This window comes from Corapipo altera, unplaced genomic scaffold (assembly GCF_003945725.1).
Source record: "Corapipo altera isolate COAL_440 unplaced genomic scaffold, ASM394572v1 343, whole genome shotgun sequence".
Classification (NCBI taxonomy): Eukaryota; Metazoa; Chordata; class Aves; order Passeriformes; family Pipridae; genus Corapipo; species Corapipo altera.
The window spans coordinates 5942781-5962747 of record NW_020884913.1 but is presented as its reverse complement, the minus strand read 5'-3'; the positions used below and the strand labels follow the sequence as shown (position 1 = coordinate 5962747).

Here is a 19967-nt window from a genome sequence, read left to right as displayed (position 1 = left end):
AAGCACGAGGTAGGAAGGAAAAGGAAAAGCCAAACTCATTAGAAGGAGGGTCAGTGAGTCACAGCTGGCCTAGGACAGTCCTAGAGAGCACAGCGCAACTTGGAATTTTCAGCTCAGCCATTCAGTTTGCCTCCCAACACCCTGCAAGTGCCAAACTATCACCCTGCAGCAACCAGTGCCCTTCTGTGCTCACCAGTAGCTGCGAAGAATCTTGAGGTGCTCAGGATTATACGCGGCTGCTTTCTCCACCTTCAGCAGCCGAATGCCCCGGTGAGAAACACCCAGGACCTGCACATCACTTCCCTCTTCACCCTGTAAGGGAAGTGCAGCAGAGAGAATCAAAAGGCTGTGTCCCACCTGGACAGGTGGCAGCAGGGGAAGGAGGTGCCACACAAGGAGGCCCTGGGCTGACAGAGGTGTCAAACCCTGCAAAGTATGGCAGGCACAGAAGAAGGAGTGATGTGTGGCCAGGCAGGGAGACAGAAAGAGATCCCAGGTGAACTGGAGCCACAGCTAAAGCAAGCCCAGGGTCTGGTGAGAAAATGAAGACTCACATAAACTGGGAAGAGGCGGGAGAAATAGTTGGCCCAGTTGTCCCGAGCAGCCAGTACAATCCTCTTCTTTATTCCATCCTCCTTGATGGACTGGACATCGTTGCCAACCTGGAACTCCGCTAGCAGGGTTACAAAGCAGATATTTGATCAGCACGGTAAAGATGGCTGAGACTCCCTCTGCCCAGGGGCTCATTCCCACCAGCCCCCCTCTGTTCACAGCACAGAAGATGACATTCAGAGATGTAAGGACACCACATTACTTGCACACATCAGTCTACCACTGGTTTCCTTCCCCTTCTTCATGAAGCTGCAGTCAAAGATGACAGTTGGATTTTGAGACAACTGAAAATCTCATCCTTAGGTTTCAGTTTCCTCTCCCCACAAAAAACCATTTCAGAACTAAGTTTTTCTGGCTCAGAGAAATGTCAGGGCCCTTTTCTGGCCATTTGGCCAAACAAACATTCCTACACTTCACTCCACAGCACACAAAAACGTGCTTTCCCGCTGCAGTGACAAATATTACTCCTCTGTCTGAGAAGTCCTGTCTGAAAGGGCTTGGAGGCCAGTTTCTCATTTCAAACCAAAAGCTGAGATGGGCACAGGGAGGAAGGGATGATGGGGGTGTTAATTACTCAGCAGGTCTTTCATCTTGCGCTTCTCCTCCTTGGAGATCCGAAAGCAGGAGTTGGAGAAAGTGTCACGGATGATCTGCAGAGGAAGGGAACAGAGAGGCTTCCATTGCAAAGGCCACATCTGACTGTGTTGGAGCATCTGAGGCTGTTAAACAGACTGAGACTCAGAGAGGAGTGAACAGGGGCTTGACTGGATGGACCTGGAGAAGAGACTAACACTGCTTGGGATGGAGAAGTGAAGGCAACTTATGCAACATAATTAGGGAATGTTTTGTTCCCAGAGAGACAACAGGCCTTGAGCCAAACCTGTTCACACAGGTACATACCTGTTCACACAGCAAGTTCAGGCAATAAGGATGGCTGAAATTTTCTTTGGGGTAAAACACCTGCAAGAGGAGGATAAAAACAACAGTGGTGTTACAGACGCTGCAGAAATAGCTCCCCAGGATGTTCTGCAATCCATATGCCCTGATGCCAGAGAGAGGTGAGGACAGGCAAGGGAAGAGACACCGTGAACGTGAAAAGAAGGACCAGGAGCAGAGGACCAAAACCTGAGTGGGGAGACCAAGGGATGAACCCTGGTCAGTTCAGTGCATTCTTCAATACTTGATTTTAAACACATTTGTACTATTTTAACAGGAAAACACCAGTTTAGTTTTGGATTTCTCAGTGCTTTGGAGAGGAGGAAAGGACAGGTAGGGAAACTGAGACACAAGTGTCAGTAAGGCAGGGCAGGACCCAGATCCCCCATGACATGATCCCCTGCCCCCATATCCTGTGTCTGTCACCTCCTCACAGAACTATCTTTGTGCTTTTATCTTACATTGGGTGCCTACAAAAAACATATTCTAACCAAAGGTGTGACAAGTTCCCTCCCCCCACAGCCAGCCCTCAGCTGTTGAACTGCACCTCTTTGCGCAGGAAGATTTTCCAGGCAGGGTCCGCATAGGAGAAGCTGACGCTGGTGGTGAGCTTGTACAGCTGGGTCTTGATGCCATCATCATCATCTACTGTTACAGCAGAGTCTGTGTGAGGAGAAAGAGCAGTGAAAATGGGCCTTGAGGGCTGCAGGGTAACCTTCCCACCTGCCAAGGACCTGCCAGGAGAAAGGGGACAGTGCCTGGTGCCTGATTGAATATTACTGTCAGGGACCCTCCTGGAGGTCAGTGACCAGCTGGTGTGAGCACAGACCAGTCACTTTCAGCATTTCTGATAACATTTACACTTCCTGTATTAGCCACAAAGTTCAGTGTTCATAACATAAGCACTCCAGGGATAGGGAGCACTCAGCTTCCCAGGAAAAACAGTACCCCTGTGCTTGAGGTTGAAGGCACAGGTTTCACTTTATGTTACTACAAAAAAGCTGCTGAAGGTTTCAAAGGGACATAAAAGTTCTGCCCTGAGCTTGGAGGCTGCAAGGTTCTGGTACAAGGCACCTGGTGCTTGCACTGGGTTGTCTCTCTGCAGATCTATCAAAGACAGGCTCAGTCTGAAGGCAACAGTTCAAAGTTGTTGCTTTATGAGGTAGGAATGTCTTCATTTAAGCACTTCAAACTTTCGAAACTTCAGAGCTCTTAGACAAGAAATGTAGTAAATCCCCTAGTTCAACTGTTTCTATGTCCCTATGCAAAAGCATGTAGGGATTTTTCAGGCTAATCCAGTTACTTCAATTTACTTTCAAAGGACTTGCTAAAGAAACGTTCTTTTAAAGAGAGGGGGAGCAGAAAGGGAAATTCTTTAATATCAGAGAAGCTGCTGCAAGATGGAGTACTTCAGTGATGTGTTTGGCTGACTGTTCCTTGAATGTTATAAAAAGGAATGTTGATGAGAGTTTTAAACAGCTTGAAATACATTGCTACAGGTATTCAAGTATAAAATGAATTGTGGCTCCAGGCTCCCACTGAAATTCAGAGGCAAAACTAAGACTGAATAACACTTCAAAACTCCTGCTGGGAAGCTTTAACTGTGCTTTTTTTAAGAGGGCAACATCCAAATACTCTTCATGTGGCCGAGTCCAAGGTCTCTCAGGCTCATTCTCCCTCTGAGAAACATTCCTCATTCCTCAGCCTCTCTAAGGTCCCTCCACAGGCTTTGTCAGATGAAACACCTGGCTTCCCATTCCTCCCTGGTCTAAAGTCCACCTGTCAATTGCTACTTTGATAAAGTAGTTACGCTTCAGGTAGGCAATAAAAAGTATTGTGGACTGGACCGTGATAAAGCCCAAAGGATCTTTCTATTTTTAGCTGTGTTTTTCAGAAGGGAAGAGTTAGAGCAGGGAAGTGCCAAGTTGATTCCTGGGCCGGACTGGAACTGTGACATCTCTGATTCCACACAGATCTGATTGCACAGTCCCCCTGGATTCTCACAGCTGACTGAAGACAGAACATGTGCCAAGACTCTCCAGGGCCACTGGGCTGATTCCAAACCCATCCCCTCTCTGCCCCACTACCCACTCCCACGTGGGTGAAGTCAATACTCACCCCTCTCTGTGGATTCCTGCCTGCCTTGGTCCTCAAGCTTTAGAGGTGAAGGCAGTGGTGGGAGAGGAGGGGGAGCAGGAGGACCCTCAGATGCTGGTGGGGTAGAATCTGGCCTGAAGATGGACAGGAGAGGCAACTGCTTCTCCTTGATAGAGCTGGAAGCTGAGCCTGGCTTGGGCTTGATAGGTGGAGGTACTTTCTTCTCTTGTGGCACAGGAGATGGCTGCAAGACAGCAAAACCATTTGACCCAGTCTGTTTCTGCATTCCTCTGCTCTGTCCTGACACTGCTGTTATAAATCATCCCTAGGGCAGCACACCATCCCTGGAAGCAAGATCTATGTGAACAGGGACATCAGGACCTTTAAATCAACACACAGTCTACAAAGAGATGAAGACCAGCCAAACCCAGAGAACCAAGTATTTGAGATTGAAGCCTCCAGTTCCCTTCCCCAGGAAAGGGAAAAAGGACGTTAACGGGCCAAGGCCTTGGTGTCAAATGTGGAGAACATGAATTGCTTGCTTCCAGATCAGCCTTAAACATAGTCCACAACAGGACTTGCTGCTCCTGAGCCTTTTCTTCAGGATCTCAGATGGTTCTTCAGGAACCCAGTTTAGGATAGGCAGCACCATGGTATGAGCTCCCAGCTATCTGTTAACCCAACAAGAAATCACCTGGCTGTGACTGCGCGACCAGGGAGCTCCCAGCCTGTTGGAGCTTGGATACAGAGGCTCTCTCTGCTGAACTCTTAAGGTGACCAGAAAGCAAAGAACTCACTGATGGGCAAGATGAGGAGTTCATCATTCCCAGCTTGGCCAGAGCCTCATTTTTGGGGTCATTCCTCCTTATAAACGGCTTGTTTACTCTCCTACGAGGAAACGGGGAACAGAGTTACAGAGGCTGCAGAGGGGTTGTGGCCACGATGGAGTACATGGCAGTGCTGAGACACAGTCCCACTCATCCCCTCCCAGCCCACGTGGTGGGTCCCTCTCACCTTACAGGCTCGATGGGCTGGGGCTCAGGGGCTGGTCGGCTCTGGTACATTTTGATGATGTTGCCAATCTCGCGGCTCGGTGCAGGACGCGACTCGGGGCCTGAAGGCTTCACTACAGGTGCCTCCTTCTTCACTTTTGGTGTCTGCTTTATTGGCTTTGGCTCAGGATACGGCACAGGGGAAGCAGGAGCTATTGGGGTGACAGCTTTAACCAAAAGACCAGCAAAGGCACAGGAGAAATCCCTTTGTCTCGTTTGAAGTTCCCTCTCTTTCACCCCAAGGCTGACTAGCCATGGCCTTCCACTGCCTTGCTTTGGGATCCCACTTCCCAAAGCTCAGAAATTCCTCTCTCTCCTGTCCTGCCAAGATACGGACTCTCAGAAAAGTCAGATCTTTTCCTCTGCCTGTATCCTGGCTTGATGTTCCCAGAAAGTTCCTGCTTGTCAGCCTGCCTGAGTCTCCACTTACCTGCCTCTGGTTTGGGGACGGGCTTCACTTCTTTCCTCTGCTGCTCCTGTTTTTTCTCCTCCTCCTGCTCTGGCTGGGGATTTGCTGGTGGAGTCCAGGTTTTGGTAGGAGGCCTGACTTTCTTCACTCGGATATGTTGCTCTCCTGCATAGAAAGGGGAACTTGAACTTACTTAATACCACACTCAAAATCTAGAACTGATAGCACAGTTCCCACTCTTGCCTCAGTCAGCACAAACCTATGTTTCTAGAGGTGAAGGAGAGTGTGGCAGTCAAAAGCCCAAAGATTTCCAGCAAACTGTCCCCACACCACCTCACAATGTAGCCAGCTGAACAAGCACCCAAACCTCCTGTTAAACACAGTGCCAGCAGCTCCTGCTGGGCATGGCTGGTTCCAGACAGGGAGCCAAGAACACCTTGTTATGCCAGGGAGGCTGCAGAGCAAGGTGTTATCATGAGTGAAATTCCCAAAGTGGTAGATGCTCACCCATCTTCTGAAAATATTGTCTCTTCTGCTGGAAGGTTTCCCGAGGAAAGTCATCATCTCCACTGCTGGAAAACTCATCTCCTGTGTAGTCATAACCCTGCAGGTAGTGCACAACATGGTTAGTTGGCACTAACCAGCAGGAAGGAACCTCCACAGTGCCCTTCAGTTCAGAGGTGATCCTCTCTCCAAATTCTGACCTAGAACTCCCCATCTGGGAGTGTCCCAAGGAACTAGTTTTTTACACAAGCAATCATCAACCAAACCCGGAGAAGAGTGATTATGTTAGAGGACCAAAGCAGCTTGTTGGAAGATAAAGATCTCAGAGTAATTAATTTTCCTATGGAAAAACTCTGCCCAGCTGGAAATTAATTGTACAACACTGCAGCCCAACCTCCACAGAGCAAATGCCACCAAGGTTTGACCCCGTGCCTTAAAGACTCAGCAAGCAGAGTTTGAAAGGCCTCAGAATCATTGGTAAGCACAGCTCTCTGCTCTCCTCTCTGCCAAACCATGGCCACAGTGGGAGGGAAGCAAAGCAAACACCAAACAAGAAATTCGAACCAACTTCACCACCACTGTTTGTTTCTCATGCCTTAGCTGGTGGTTCTGAAGACTCTGGTGGTGTTGCAGCATCCTGGCTTGTGGGAGGCTTCTTGGGTTTTGGGGCAGTGTCTGGGGCTTGGGCTTGTGGTAGACTTGAGACTCTCGGTCTTGACTTCTCAAGAGACTTTTGCAGCTGCTGCTGCTGTTGCTGGGAAATGCTCATGGCTTGAAGGGTCATCTGCTGGGCCTGGAGGAAGGAATTGCAATGTCCATGAGCTCCAGGCTGCCCAAAACCACCATCCATCAGTCAGACTGCCCCACTCTTTCACTTGGTAACCACAGAACATTTACATATTCCATTGCAAATTTCCCATGTAATGGACAGGGAGTCTGCTCCCACCTAGCCAAGGATGCACAGCTCCTGACACCATCCCAAGATTCAGCTACCAGATAACCTGGGGCCATCAGGCACTTAAGAACTTTGTACAGAAAGCAGAACGTTGCAGATCTGCATCTGTAGTAAATCCCACGGGAATTACCACTGAATCTTCTCAGGGCCTGTCCTTGTCCCTGTGACTCACTCACCGTTGGTGCCTCAGTGGCCCCATGTAAACAAAGGGGCAAAAAGGGAGTTCCCAGTTTTGCAGCCTTAGGTAATCCCAGCTTTACAGAGCTCGCCCCCAGCACACAGGCACAGAGTGTCACAGGGCAGGCCTAAGGCAGGAGGGGAGCAGGGCTCCCCCTCCATGGCACATACACCAGTGTGTTGTTCTGCCCCAGTTCCTGGGCCCCTCCCAGCCAGTCCCTCCCACTCACCATGAGCATGGCTTGCTGGTTGATAAAGGCTTGCTGCTGTGCTGCCAACTGGTTGGGATCCACACCTGGAACCATGGGCTGGGGCAGAACCATGGCTGTGGAAGACACACACACACATCTGCAAGAGCCCACAGGGGATTGTTCCCCACAGTGTTTGAGCATCAGCCAGGAGGAGAGTGTTCACTGAGCCTCCTACCTGACACTGAAATGCACAGGCCCCACTGACACCTCCTTTCCATCCCTCCCCTCTGTAGCTACACTGCTATTACCTGGCATAGGTGGGATCCCACCAGCCCCTGGTACCATGGGCATGGCTGCTGGCACCCCCATCATGGAAGGCATGGGCTGGTAAACTGGTGCTTGAGCCATTCCAGGGAAGCCTAGAGACAAAAGACCATGTGCACAGAGCTTTTGGGAAATCAGGCCCTGAGCAATCCCACAGAACACAGTCGCATCTGGGGCTCTCCACATGCACCAACCACAGCAGGACACACCAAAACTTAGGTAGGGAAAAAAACCCTAAGAACAATGTGTGGCCTGACAGACTTTAAACAGAAGTATCCAGATCCTGCTTCTGCAGTTTAGGACACCACCATTCTTCATAATGAAATATATTAATAACTCCTGCCTATGTACAAATACAGAGGAGGGGTTTTATTGAGGGATGAGCAAAGATCTCTGGGAGTGGGACTGTCACATCCATATTGGTCTCTTTGCAGCAGGCAGCAAGGGTGGGTGAACAACAAGCCCTGGCCTGGATGACTTTCCGTGAAGGAGCTGTGGGGAGAAAGGAATTCCTCTTCTCTCAGCAGGCAAGTCCCATATGGGGCCACAAAACAAATCCCACTGAGGGAAAAGGCAGCAGAGTAAGGGGCAGCCAGGAGGGAGTCAGCACACAGCACAGGTCTGCTGAATCATGTCCTCACCAATGAGAATGGCCCTGGGATGCCATGGGAAGATCATCGCATCCCTCACTCATCTAAGTAGCCACACAAATGGCAAAGTGACCTCGGGCCAGTGATCTGTAATAGTCCTTGTCATGCCCCAGAGCCTCTTCAATAGCCAAAAATAGTCCCAGTCTCAGTAATGACTGAACTGGATGTTCCCCACCTGTCTGAAACTGCTGGGTGTGTTCCTACCCATGCAGATTTCTCAGTGCCATTAATATACTGGTGTTTGACTCCACCCTGCTGAAAATGCCTGAGTCTTAGCTCCACAGAACAAGGAAAAGTAAAGAAACCAAACACACAAATCAGAACCTCTGCAGGGTTCAGACTTACTAACCCAAGGAATAGCTACAGATGATGGGAAATTCTGTAAGGAAGCAATAAGAAACATTAAAACCCTCCCCTTACAAAGGCACCAACTGTTTTGTGAAAGCACAAGGTGAATAGAAGGTGAATACACAACTTACAAGAATTTGCCTGGGGAAGAGGTGGGCTGGCTCAGAAACAAGCTACCTACTGCCTTGACCCCCAGACCAACTCAAGAGAGAAATTAAAAGCAGAACAAAGGTGGTTCCCTTGCCTAACACCTTCCCCAAAGCATCTGGCTCCCAGCACCTGCAAGTGAGGAGTACAACTTCTGATGACCTGTACCACAGACCAGTGCTCTTCATGAACCAGCTGGGTTCATGCAATAATTAGCATTTAAGGGGCTCCCTGACTTGTCCTCACTGAAGCTCCTGTAGCTCCACAGGTGTTGCCAGCTGTCCCCATCCCCTTACAGACCTGTAGAAGGAAGGATTCCTCTCCTTGTGGGTCCAATCTTCCCACCTCCTTTCATGCGTCCAGTGAGACTGTCCCTGTTCTCCAAATCCTGCATCAAGAAAAAACAGAGTTACCTGAGCTCAGAGAGGGAGAGACATCCAGAGGAAAGTCTGAGCTGAGCAGAGGAAGTGAATAGGCAGAGAAATGCTTGAGGGAGTCACAGGGACAGGAGAGCTGCAGAGGAAAAGTGGGAATGGGCATCAGGGGACTTACTGATAGTCTGGAGCCCTGATGCAGCACAGGGCTGAAGAGATCATCCACATAGTGATCCAGGCCTACAGGGTTCCTCAGGTCATCTCTAATCCTTGGATCTGGGAGCAGAGAGAAGTCTGGTGAACAAGGCAGGTAAGGAACATTCCCCTGCCTCCAGTCCCTGTTAGACAGTCACATTTTGGAGAGTAGCCCTTCCCTGCTCTACATCAACAAGAATCACCTGACTCCCCCTCTGCTTTGATTCCCTTGCTGGGGCCCACCTGGCCCTTCCCAGAGTCATCTGAAGGTTACCTGGATGGAGATCCATGAATTCTGGAGGCAGGCTAGGGGGTGGGAAGGAAGGGGCCTGGATGCCTGGAGCAGGAGGGATCCTGTTGAAGAGGAAAATGACACGAGGACCAGAAAGATGAACCACTGGGTGACAGGGCCACAAGTGGTGGGGCAGGAGGAAGAGGTGACTTACGAATCCAGGTCAGAGAACTGGTAGGTGCTCCTGTCCCTTTCTGGAGTGATGGGGAACTCAGCTGGGGACTGGGAAGCACTGCTGAAGTTGCTGGTCTCCTCCATCTCTCCAATGAGGTCCAGCACAAAGTCACAGCCCAGCAGGTCCTGCCATGTGTTGCCAGTTAACATGGAGACAGACCACCCTCGAGTCTTCTTATCACAGCCTCTGGTAACAGGGAAAGGAAGGAGAGGAAAGACGTCCAGGTAGGCACAGGAAAGGGAGAAGAAGGAAAAGATTGCTTTCAGTCTCTTCTTGCTTTGTCTATCCTGTCTCGAGTCCTTTAGATTTATGTTGTGAATCAACCACTAAGTGCCCAGGGTCAGGAAAAAAAAAACAAACCACAACTAGAATAATTCAAGATTTGTTCTCTTTAGATTTTTTTTTTATTTTATTTTTTAAAGAAGCTGCTCTAAGAGATCACAACAGTGATTCCTCTGTTCCTAAAGAAGCCCACAGTGTATGCACACAGATGGAGGGTGAAGGAGAGAGCACAAGGTGGAGTGGGTAAGGAGTGACTATTCCACATAAATCCCAGCCTGCAGCCCCAACCAGTCTGAACTTTAGAACTAGTGACAGCCTCTTTCACACCCCCAGACCTTCTCCCATCCTCTGGCAGTACCTTGCATTTAGGATCCAGGCTGCAAACTGCTCCCCAGTCATCCAGGACTCCACCTCAGCTGAGAACACCTCCTCTGGCACAGAGAAGAGAGTCAGTCCCCACAGCCTCCCTGACAGGACCCAAAGCAACCCCTGCACTCCACGGAGCTGGAAAGTCTCACACACTCCTGAGCAAGGGCTGTATAAGGCAATATTTGAGAAGGGAGAAAGGCAGAAAGTCCCTGAAATAAATTGCTGCTGCTGGGCTGGGCTGTAATGGGGAACAGGAAAACCAAACCCACGGAGATGCACAACCAGAACAGCCTGCTGTGAGATGGGCCAAACCTAGGAGAATCTCATCCCTCAGCCTCAGTAGAAGGTCCCAGCAGGCCCAGACTTCACAAGCTTTGGGTCTAGATTCAGATGCTTTTATCCCCCATGGTTGCACCAACCAGTAGCAATCAGCGTTCTGATCCCTCCTTACTAAGCTGAGGGAAGTATTTTCCAAATGCTGATTTCCGCACTGGAAACGTCCTTAGGGACTGGAAGACAGCAGGAGGGCAGAAGCATGAGTTACCATTAAAGGTATGAACATCCAGCACAATCTTCCCTCTCCTCTGGTTTGCTGTCCACTCCAGCCGAGTGGGAGGGTAGGCCCGAGAGGATGCAGAGCCTGTCTGTGTGTGATGTGCTGCTGTCAGGATCTTGCGCTGGCAGACAGCGTTGTAGCCCTCCATGCCATGGTCTGACACAAATCTAGGGAAAGGCAACTGCATTTAGCACTCTGCTCATCCCTTTAACTGTAGTGCAGGCGTGGATTGCTCTTTTCTCCCCCTTACTTCAGCAAGGGCTTCTCCAGTGCTGGTGAAGGCACAAAGCAGCTCAGCACAGTCGCCATCAGGACCCAGGCTCGCTGGCTGTGCTCCACGTCTGGGTTCTTCCATGCCTGGGCAACCACCTGGCTGAGGATTTCGTCACGCAGAGCCGTGTTACTCAAACCTCTGCCAGCAATGTAGTTGCCCAGGAGCACCTCCTGCCAGCCATAGAGGCTCTTGTCACCAATGAACCGCAAGATCTAGAGGCATCCAGGGGGAAAAAAGAGAGCTCAGGCTGTAATCTAATCCTCTGTCCCAAACTGTGTTGTAAGGTGACAACCTGGGTTGTGGATGTCACGGTGCTGGTGAGCCTAAGAGTAGGCAAAACTCAGATCAGAGTCTGTTCTCATGTTTTTGTGCACCACCCAAGTCTGGGGAATTTGGGAGGCAACATTTGTAGAGACTGAACTCTGACTTTTAGTCAGGATGACTTCAAGTCTCTTCTTATTTATGACTCAGAATTTGGTCTTGGGCAAAATACTTCCCCTTCTTTGGGCAGGGCTTAGATACACACCTGGATTACCACAGGACATTTGTTACTGAGCCCACTGACTGCTGAAAAGACTTTGGTACAGTTAATATTATACCAAGTAGTATGAGAGGTGATGTCTCAACAAACTCATTGAAGCAATGATTCAGCTTCTTGGCTATGCATATCAATATCTTCAATGCATATCAATATCTCCAATGCTTTTGTATTTTCTATTTCTCACCTTTAGGTGCAGAATAATTTCTTTCATCCTCTACACTTCAATATATCATTAATTAAAATATTTCTAAAATATTTTGGAAAGAACATTTAAGAGTGACAACACTTCTAGAAACAGTTAATGGTACTAAGGGTGTCAGAGATTCAATGAGAAAAACAGGGGATGGTGGTTGTTTAGTTCTCATGGAAATCTTTGTAGTAAATCCCTGCTTTATTAGCAGTGGAGAAAAATTGCCTTTGATCTCCAGGAAAAAGAGTAGTATTCTGCTTAAACACAATCCTATTCACAAGATTTTATTGAATCTTACACTCTTCTATAATTGGGATCATGAGGACAAAGCAAGAGACTGGGTTTAGGTATTAACTTTCTTAATGGGTTTATTTTAATTCTATGTAATCCTCAAAAGGATTACCAGATTTACTTAGAAATTATCTGGAGTTTCATTCTATTTTCAAATATTTCAACTGTTAAGAAAAATGTCAAGAAAGATCTGTTTCACGTCCACAGAGTTGTAATAACACCATCCCCTTCACGCAAACACTACAGTTGGGGTGTGGTTCCAGTTTTCCTGATGACAAAGTCCTGCCCTTTTCCAACCTTTATACGACACTTCACTGTCCCCTGTTGAGTGACACAACCGTGAGCCTGAGATGCAATTGATGTATTTACTATAAACCACATCATGGAAAAAGATGTGGGTTAAATCAAATTTTTTATGACTGACAGGTGAGTAAGCAGTTGAGGAGAGAGACCTCCCTTACACTGTCATTGTTACTGAATCTGGAATAGCAGGAAAATAAGGCTTAGCAGTCTGATTCCTATGTGTTCTGCCAAATTCTGAGGCTACATCACCAGGCAATTCACTCTGATCCCAGTGGTCTGTGGTTGGTCTGTGCCTCACCAAGAACACAGCAACCCTAAGGGGCTGCATGTGGTCTCTGCCAGGCTGCTGCAGGGCCTAGGAGGGGAAATTTATTCTGTTTTTCCACATTTGTATCATAAGAACAGTATCCACCATCAGCAACTTGTTGTATAAAGGCACCACAATATTGTCAGTGCCTGCCTGTTCTTCAACAAGATCAAGAACGACGTCTCTTACCAGTTTGTTGGTCTCAAGTGCACTCTCGTGGTGTTCAGTGCCCAGCTGGGTTAAGGGGTGATGCAGAGGCTGACCAAGGGCAGGAAAATCTGGCTTCTACAAAGAAACAGCAGGATGGAAACAGAGTTTGCTCCTGGTGCTGCTAGAACTAGTGTGTCTGCCCAGTGGGGAAGCAATGATGAGACAGAAAAGGAGTTCCCACCTGGAAGTGTGACTTAACGAAGGAGGAGAAGGGATAGCTGTTGATGGTGGGTGGGAGGGAAAGGTCATCTTTGACCTTGATTTCTGGAGGCAATGCCTCAGTTATCTGGTTGGTCTGTGCTTGGTGTCGACCTGCAAGAGAAGGAGGTCTGGTGTTGTGGCAGGTGGGAGACAGAACACACACAGCTCACCCAGCCACATGTGGCATCTCACCCTGCCTCTGTGCCAGCCCCTGGCTCCAGGGACACCCAGCCCACCCCTGCTGCCTCAGACCCCCAAGCAGGTACAACCTCACACCTTTGACACCACAGGGCCTCACTTTAGGAGAGAGATTTTACAGCTCTGATCTTTCAGACCTCTTTCTCCAGGGAACACTGAGAGGGCAGGGAGCACGTGGAGATTCAATTCTGTTCTGCAGCATTTACAAGGCAGGAAACACTGAGCTCACATTGAGATCCTGCTGTTAACTGTTCAGTCAACAAGTAAATGAGAGGTCTTCAAGATGAGGGGGTTATCATGGGTAAGAGAAGAGCAAACATCTTCGTAAGTGAAGGGATTTCTCAGTGCAGCACAACTCCTGTGCATTCCTCTGTTTCCAAACAAACGTGTCCCTGGATGCTCTCCTCATCCTCTCTGTTTACACCCCAGCAGCTTTCATTTCCAGCAGTTTCAGTGTTCCCTGAGCTCCTCTGGGTTACATTGCTCACTAGACCAGCTGATAGTCCCTAGAGGGCTGTGCCATGAAGTGTGAGTTATTTGGGAATCCAGCACAGTCTGCTCCAGCTCACAACTCTTCTGCCTGATTGTATCCCCCCTTGTACCTCACAGAGGGCCAGAGGCACCACTGGTATTTTGTTTGACACTACACTGACACAAAGAGGCAAATCCTGCCTCAACCTATTTGCAACTTGAATATTCACACTGCACAAAGAGCTACAGAGGAAACACAACTGCAAATAACTTAATGCTCAAGGTCAGGTGAACAATTTGGGAAAATTTTTCTGCAAGAAGTATTTTGGTGATTTGAAAACAGAGCAAAAAACTTTCCGAACCAAGCAAAATGGAGATCATTGAGTTGATACTTTATATCACCCTTAAGTTAAAAATTATCATGTACTCAACTTGTTACATTGTCACATCTTTAGGTTGATGCATTTTTACATCCCAACTTGTCACATTGTTGCATCACTAAGTTGTTATGCTGTTTCCCCTTCCTTCTATTTTAAAAGAAGTAACTACTTTTGAGGAAAAATTTTTAATTAAGCCCCAAAATATTTATTTGAAATTGCCAAAATTGTGGTTTTGTCTTCTTCACCTTCAACTTCCCTAAATATTTTTGAGTAGATAAAAGATGGGTTTGAGTTCTCCCACCCCAGATATTCAGCTCTGCTAGAGACTCGAGTTCATTGAGCAATTTGCTGTCACGTAACTTTGACCAGAGTTCTGCACCATCATGTCATCAGTTCTATCAGCCTAGCTCGTAAGAAGAGCTGAAAAATGAACAAATGTACTGATTTTTAATCTGGTGTTCTGCCCCCTGGCCCAAATTACTTTCCCGCTCTGTCGTGTTGGGAAACAATATTCACAGTGCCATTTGCCTTTATCATATTTACACTGCAGTGATCATAAATCAAATCCAACCTGGGTGACAGGCAGCAGGTAGAACAAACACACACTGACACTGCTATAAACGAGGAAATACACAGTGAAGTGAAACAGTTCAGGGAAGGGAGGGAAGGAGGGGGGGTTTCTCACCTTCAACGAACTGCAGAAGGGCTGCAAGCTCTGCAGGGATCTCCAGCAGCCCCACGTCCTGCAAGAGAGAGGCAAATCAGTCACTGGGCTGCCAGCAAAGGAACCACAGAGAAACCCTGAACTGTGCTGCTGGGACTGGGTGAAGCTGCCTGGGCTGAGCATCTGAGCCAAACCAGCAATTTCTGCAACATTCACGACTAGGGAAGTGTCACAGTAACACAGGTGTGTGTTGTGGGCCATCAGAGAAGGGAAAGAGCAACTCCTTAATAAAAAAAAAAATAAAAATAAAAAAATTCAACTGACACAAGAAGAATGACAGTAAAGTTGACTTTCTCTGACTCATCTCTCATTACTAATAAATCTGGCATCTTGCACAGAAGAGGTTGCAGCTGAAGGGTAAGGGCTGTTTCTTGCTGTGCCTCTTTCTGGCATTCTTAGTTCTATTTTTCAATATCCAGAAGTGGTACAGCATAAATAGAGACCTGATTCTGATTTTTTTTATGCACAACACTATTTTGGAGTTTCCAAAGGAAACTCAGATCTGTGCCTGGGTAATTCAGATGAGAATCTGGCAAATAAGCCTTGATTTTTCACTGGTTTGCACCTTGCATGATGGTTGCATTGGTAGGAATAAATGAGCCAATGCAGCAGAGTGTATCAGCATCACTGTCTGCATATCATGTCAGTTCAGGGCATTTCAGACAGAACTACTCAGATTAAGGCATAATGAAACCAAGCCAAAGACACAAAGCATGAGCTTTGGAGGGTTTTTGTGGGTTTTTTTGAAGATCTGCATAGTAAAGTCTTTTGTCACCATCACACTATTCTGACATCTCTCTCCACATAATCTCTAGCTTAAGCTTTAAGCAGCGATGCTTAAAGACACATTCACAGCTTTTTTGATCAGTTTGATTTTGCTGACAAGAAGATACTTAACTTTAAGTCTTGTTTTTCAATGGTGTATTCAGGAAGCGGACTGTGAAATTCCACAGTCCTGGATCCACACCTGAGGAAGCAGGTGATATTACAAGAGCACCCACCCAGTGCTAAGTATTCCTGTTGTTACTGACAAATCTGTCCAAACTTATGGATGATATCAGGTCAGATTCTCTCATTACACACCTCACAGCAAATGTGTGCCTGGTCTAAACATACAAATAATGACATTAGTTAGCAGTGTAAATACAGGCTAATCTTCTTATGAAGCCTTTAATACATCCCTTCCTCTACAACATCTTCTGTAAATACATTTATGCAAAACAGTCTCATTCCCGCCTTTCATAATAGAATATGATCATCAAAAATAATCTTTCTCCCAGCTCCAAAGAACAGGTCCAGTGCTCTGAACAAAGACAGTGCTCTGCCTCAGGACCGCTTCATGATGCCTAGTGATGCCCAGGGTCTGGGGAACACTGAACTAATGAGATATTTGTGTGTTAGAAGGCTCTTTAACCAATCTAACCTGCATTCTTGCTGCAAGGTTTCCAGCACACATGTGTACACCCTCCAGACCTGCAGCAGATCTGGGCTGAGGAGGCACAAGGCAGGTAGAACACCTGGATAACCTGGCTTGTTATCTCAGAGTCTCCCAGATCCTTTGACAACTTACCATTCCTTGGTTGGGACTGTTCTCTGTATCACCACTGGCCAGGGATCTCTGTCTTCGTTTCCTTTCCTCTAACTCCTGCTGTTAGGAGAGGAAAAGGAGATGGGGGGTGGGAAAATATGTGTATGAAGTCACTTTCAGCTACTTCTGAGGGCAAACGCTGTGGGTGGAAAGGAGGTGGTGTCCTGCTCCAGCAGACAAAATGACAGAACAGCTACAGAGCCTTCCTGGGACCCCACGCAGGCAAAGCCCTGAGCTTTGCTGAAGAACCACCTGCCCTGCACAACACAATCCAACAGCAAGAGCCTTCACCACCTGCCCAGCATCCTGGCACACCTTCCTCCCTTGCTGAGAATTTGATGTGTCCCAGGACAGGAGCTGTCAGAAACATTCACCTGCCTCCTCCAGCATCAGAGAACACGATAGCACAGCCTGAACACGGGTGGGTGGACTTATCCACGGAGAGGAAACCCTTCAGAAGAGGCAGGAGGGATACCAAAAGCCAAAATCCCTTGCAGCTCTGCCCTTTCCCATCCATTCTATTGTTCCCCAGCTTCATCACTCACCTGACTCCTGCTCCAAGATGGAAAAGGAGGGTCTCTGTTTCTGCCTTTCTCTCTCTCCTGCTTGTCAGTGTTGCAGATCAGTGTGAGTGGATGGGAGGTTATGAGGGTTGGGCTGAGAAAGACAGTGACATGCTAAAGTCCAAAGGGCAGGGCTGAGGGGTGGAGGGAAAGGAGGAACTTTGCAGCAGGTGAACTTTGAGACCTTTGTTGTTGCTCCTGTGTGTACAGAGACCTCAGCAAGCAAACACTGAAGTAACAGAAATGCATTCAAAGGAGCTGTGCTGTTGAGGTTTCCTGGGAGAAAGAAGCCTGGATCCTGTCCAAGTAGGAGGGCAGAAAACGGAATAGAAACTCACGCTGTTCTGGGAATGGCATGACAGAAGGCACCTGTGCAGGCTCCCATGACTGTCCTCTACCCTCTTCCCCATCCTTTGTTAGCCATGCCAGTAGTGCTGGTAGTTATGGGGATAGTGATGGGGGTGTTAGTGGTTGCTCTAAGCATGAATGGTCTGATTTCATATTTTTAATTTTCTTTTTAATAACTTCTGCTGCAAAATACATTCTACACTTTTGACACAGCCATGGCTCTCTCCTGCACACAACTTTCTGTCTTCTCAATAAGCTGCCATCCTGTTCTCACCCCACTTGATTTCCAAAAGGCCAAGGGCTTGAGCAGTCTGAGGTAGCTGTTAAGGGATCAGGGGAGGATCACTGTGGACTGAAAAAATCTTGCATTTCAGTCACCATCTGGGAAAATACCAGAAACTGAACTGGGCAACTGAAAGAGCAAGGTGAGTGACTCCTCATAGCTTGAGCAGAACAGCAGCCCTGAAGACCTCAGATGGAATCAGCTGTAGTCTGGTGTAGGGCGGCCCAGAGAAGGTCACACAGCCAGACACACAACTAGGCTGTGTTTGTACTAACTTTGCCAATTCTGAATGCTGTCTAGGAAGAGAAGGCTCCAGTCTCTGTGTGTCCTTCATTTGACTACATTTATGTCAGTCAGAGAGTGAGGGACATCTCACTGAATTGTTTCCAATAAACTTTCTAAAGCCATCCCTGCCCTGGCCTCTCTGTTTAGTCACCAGCTCTCTCTGCTTAGTGCAGAAATAGCTCCTTTTGTACACCTTGTCCTGAGGAGAGTGTTGTTACCTGGCAGCGCTTCCTCCTTTGAATCAAAGGTCTGGAGATTAAAATCATGGTATTAAATTGCACCAAAGTCTTCTTCAGCCTCCTGTAACGCTTCCTAGAGGGATGAGAAAAGAGAAGAATTGGCTAACGAGGGAAGCATCAGCAACACACACACACACATAAAGCAGGCCAGGAGCCAACATGAGGAGGGGCCTGGTCAGGCACATCCCCACCTGGCTGTTCTGGGCAGGGCCAAAGGGCTGTTCCTGGCCTGGCCTTTGACTCCTGACCTTGCCTGGTAGCCTCGGAAGTGAGCCTGAATGACTGTGACTTTCTCCTGGAGGACACGGAGGCGTCTGCGGTGAAGGAGGCACCGGAATTTCCTCTGCAGAGTAACAACAGCCCAGCTCTGCCTCTGGATCCATCGCCGCTCCAGCAGCTGCCTGGCCTTCTCCTTCAGAAAGACCTGGGCAAAGGCAGCAGCTGCTGACCCACGAGGGAAGCGGCAGCTTCTCTAAGAGCTGGGCAGTAATAAAAGCTGCTGGTTTCTCTCTTTGCAGCCTTTAAGGGTTCCTGCTACAGAGACTGGGGAGAGCAGGAGGCACAGTTGCAGAGACAGAGATGGATGCATTTGGGGAGGACAAGGAATCAAGGAGTGATGAAGGTTAGTAGGCAGCAAAGGGAGAAACCCAGATCTCCATTAAGGAATGCTGGGTGTACAAAGGAGTTGGCCACGCTACTACAACAATGTGGAGCCAGATTCTCCTGTTTATCCAAAACGCTAAAAATGCCTCCTTGAGATGAGAGGCAAAGCATGAGAGGGGAAGGCATGAAACATCCTCTCCCTGGGATCTCCATGCCTTGCCAGCCAGTGGATTGGTGGCTGGGCCTGTGGATTAAGATGGGGTTCTGGGTAGGCATCACCTTTGTTACTCCAATCTGATAGAGATCCGAGGGGTTCCCCAGCACACGAGCCAGCACTGCTGCACAGCCTTCTCTCTCCTCCAGGCAGCTGAGCCCTCGCCCAGCCAGGAGCCCATACCTGGGAGATGAGGTGTCCATGTGACAGAAGCCAGGGCTGTAACTGGAGCCCACAGAGAAACCACAAGTGTGCTGACAAGTTCATCCAGGGCCGAGTGGCTGGGGAATCCCAATCCTGTACCTGGCCAGGAAGTTCTGGAATGGAAGACGGATGGGATATCCCTCCTTTCTGATGTGGATAGCCTCCAGTATCCCAGAATGTCGCAGCTGACAAGTGACATATTCCACATCAAAGATATTTGACAGCTGTGAAGATAAGGCAGAAGAAAAATTAAAAACAAGAAATAAAAAAAAAAAAATAAAGGAGGCCAAAGGCAGAGAGTTTAGAAAGGGTCTCTCCTGAGTTTAGATCTTGCCATGATCTCTGAGCAATGGAATGCAAAATCCAATGCATTGTTTGGTGTCCAAACAACAGTGGCTTCTGTTCCTCCAGCACAGGGTTAACTCACATGGCCACAGGGGAGGGTGGGAGACAGAAAAAGGGGAAGAAAAGTCCCAAGCTACCAAATGAAGCAAAGAAGTTCAAATCCCGGCTGTGAAAGGAGAGCTGTTGGAGAAGAATAGACTTCAAGGAACTGGAGTACTCCATAAGGAGCTCAGGGTGCTGCCCTACCTTTTTGGGATTAGGGGTGATGCACCGAATGAAGAAGGCATGGCTCCTGGAAAACAGAAGGAAGAACCTTTGATCACCCTCCTCTCTGAGCTGACCCTAGAGGACTTCACACATTTCTGGGTGCAACAGCATCTCTCACCTTCTCAGCTTGGCTGTGAGGTCCTGCAAAGACTGCTGGAATTTGGACACCAGTGTGGAGGCCTGAGGCTTGAGCCCTTTTCCCCTTGGCCCCAGCTTCCTTTGCTGACTATAGGAAGCTTTAGCCTTCTGGAAAATGTGAGACACCACCTGCAAAAACAAAGAAATGAACAAAA

At 48.2% G+C, this 19967-nt stretch overlaps 1 protein-coding gene across 1 annotated transcript in view; it reads right to left on the bottom strand.

Moving 5' to 3' along the window:
- Positions 1-19967, bottom strand: part of MYO15B (myosin XVB) — a 41278-nt gene that overhangs the window by 8761 nt on the left and 12550 nt on the right. Inside the window, exons 17-47 of the mRNA XM_027654233.1 lie at positions 19793-19941; positions 19654-19699; positions 19162-19286; positions 18924-19041; positions 18290-18465; positions 18021-18114; positions 16869-17000; positions 16306-16383; positions 14697-14754; positions 12943-13073; positions 12741-12836; positions 10896-11131; positions 10634-10812; positions 10079-10151; positions 9418-9624; positions 9246-9325; positions 8955-9052; positions 8703-8790; positions 7242-7352; positions 6973-7067; positions 6206-6403; positions 5614-5710; positions 5128-5271; positions 4660-4849; positions 4443-4530; positions 3667-3889; positions 2096-2211; positions 1513-1572; positions 1187-1262; positions 555-673; positions 194-312 (exon numbers count right to left, since the gene is read on the bottom strand). Of these exons, the coding sequence (XP_027510034.1) occupies positions 194-312; positions 555-673; positions 1187-1262; positions 1513-1572; positions 2096-2211; positions 3667-3889; positions 4443-4530; positions 4660-4849; positions 5128-5271; positions 5614-5710; positions 6206-6403; positions 6973-7067; positions 7242-7352; positions 8703-8790; positions 8955-9052; positions 9246-9325; positions 9418-9624; positions 10079-10151; positions 10634-10812; positions 10896-11131; positions 12741-12836; positions 12943-13073; positions 14697-14754; positions 16306-16383; positions 16869-17000; positions 18021-18114; positions 18290-18465; positions 18924-19041; positions 19162-19286; positions 19654-19699; positions 19793-19941 (3800 nt within the window). The remainder of the gene's footprint in view (positions 1-193; positions 313-554; positions 674-1186; positions 1263-1512; positions 1573-2095; positions 2212-3666; positions 3890-4442; positions 4531-4659; positions 4850-5127; positions 5272-5613; positions 5711-6205; positions 6404-6972; positions 7068-7241; positions 7353-8702; positions 8791-8954; positions 9053-9245; positions 9326-9417; positions 9625-10078; positions 10152-10633; positions 10813-10895; positions 11132-12740; positions 12837-12942; positions 13074-14696; positions 14755-16305; positions 16384-16868; positions 17001-18020; positions 18115-18289; positions 18466-18923; positions 19042-19161; positions 19287-19653; positions 19700-19792; positions 19942-19967) is intronic.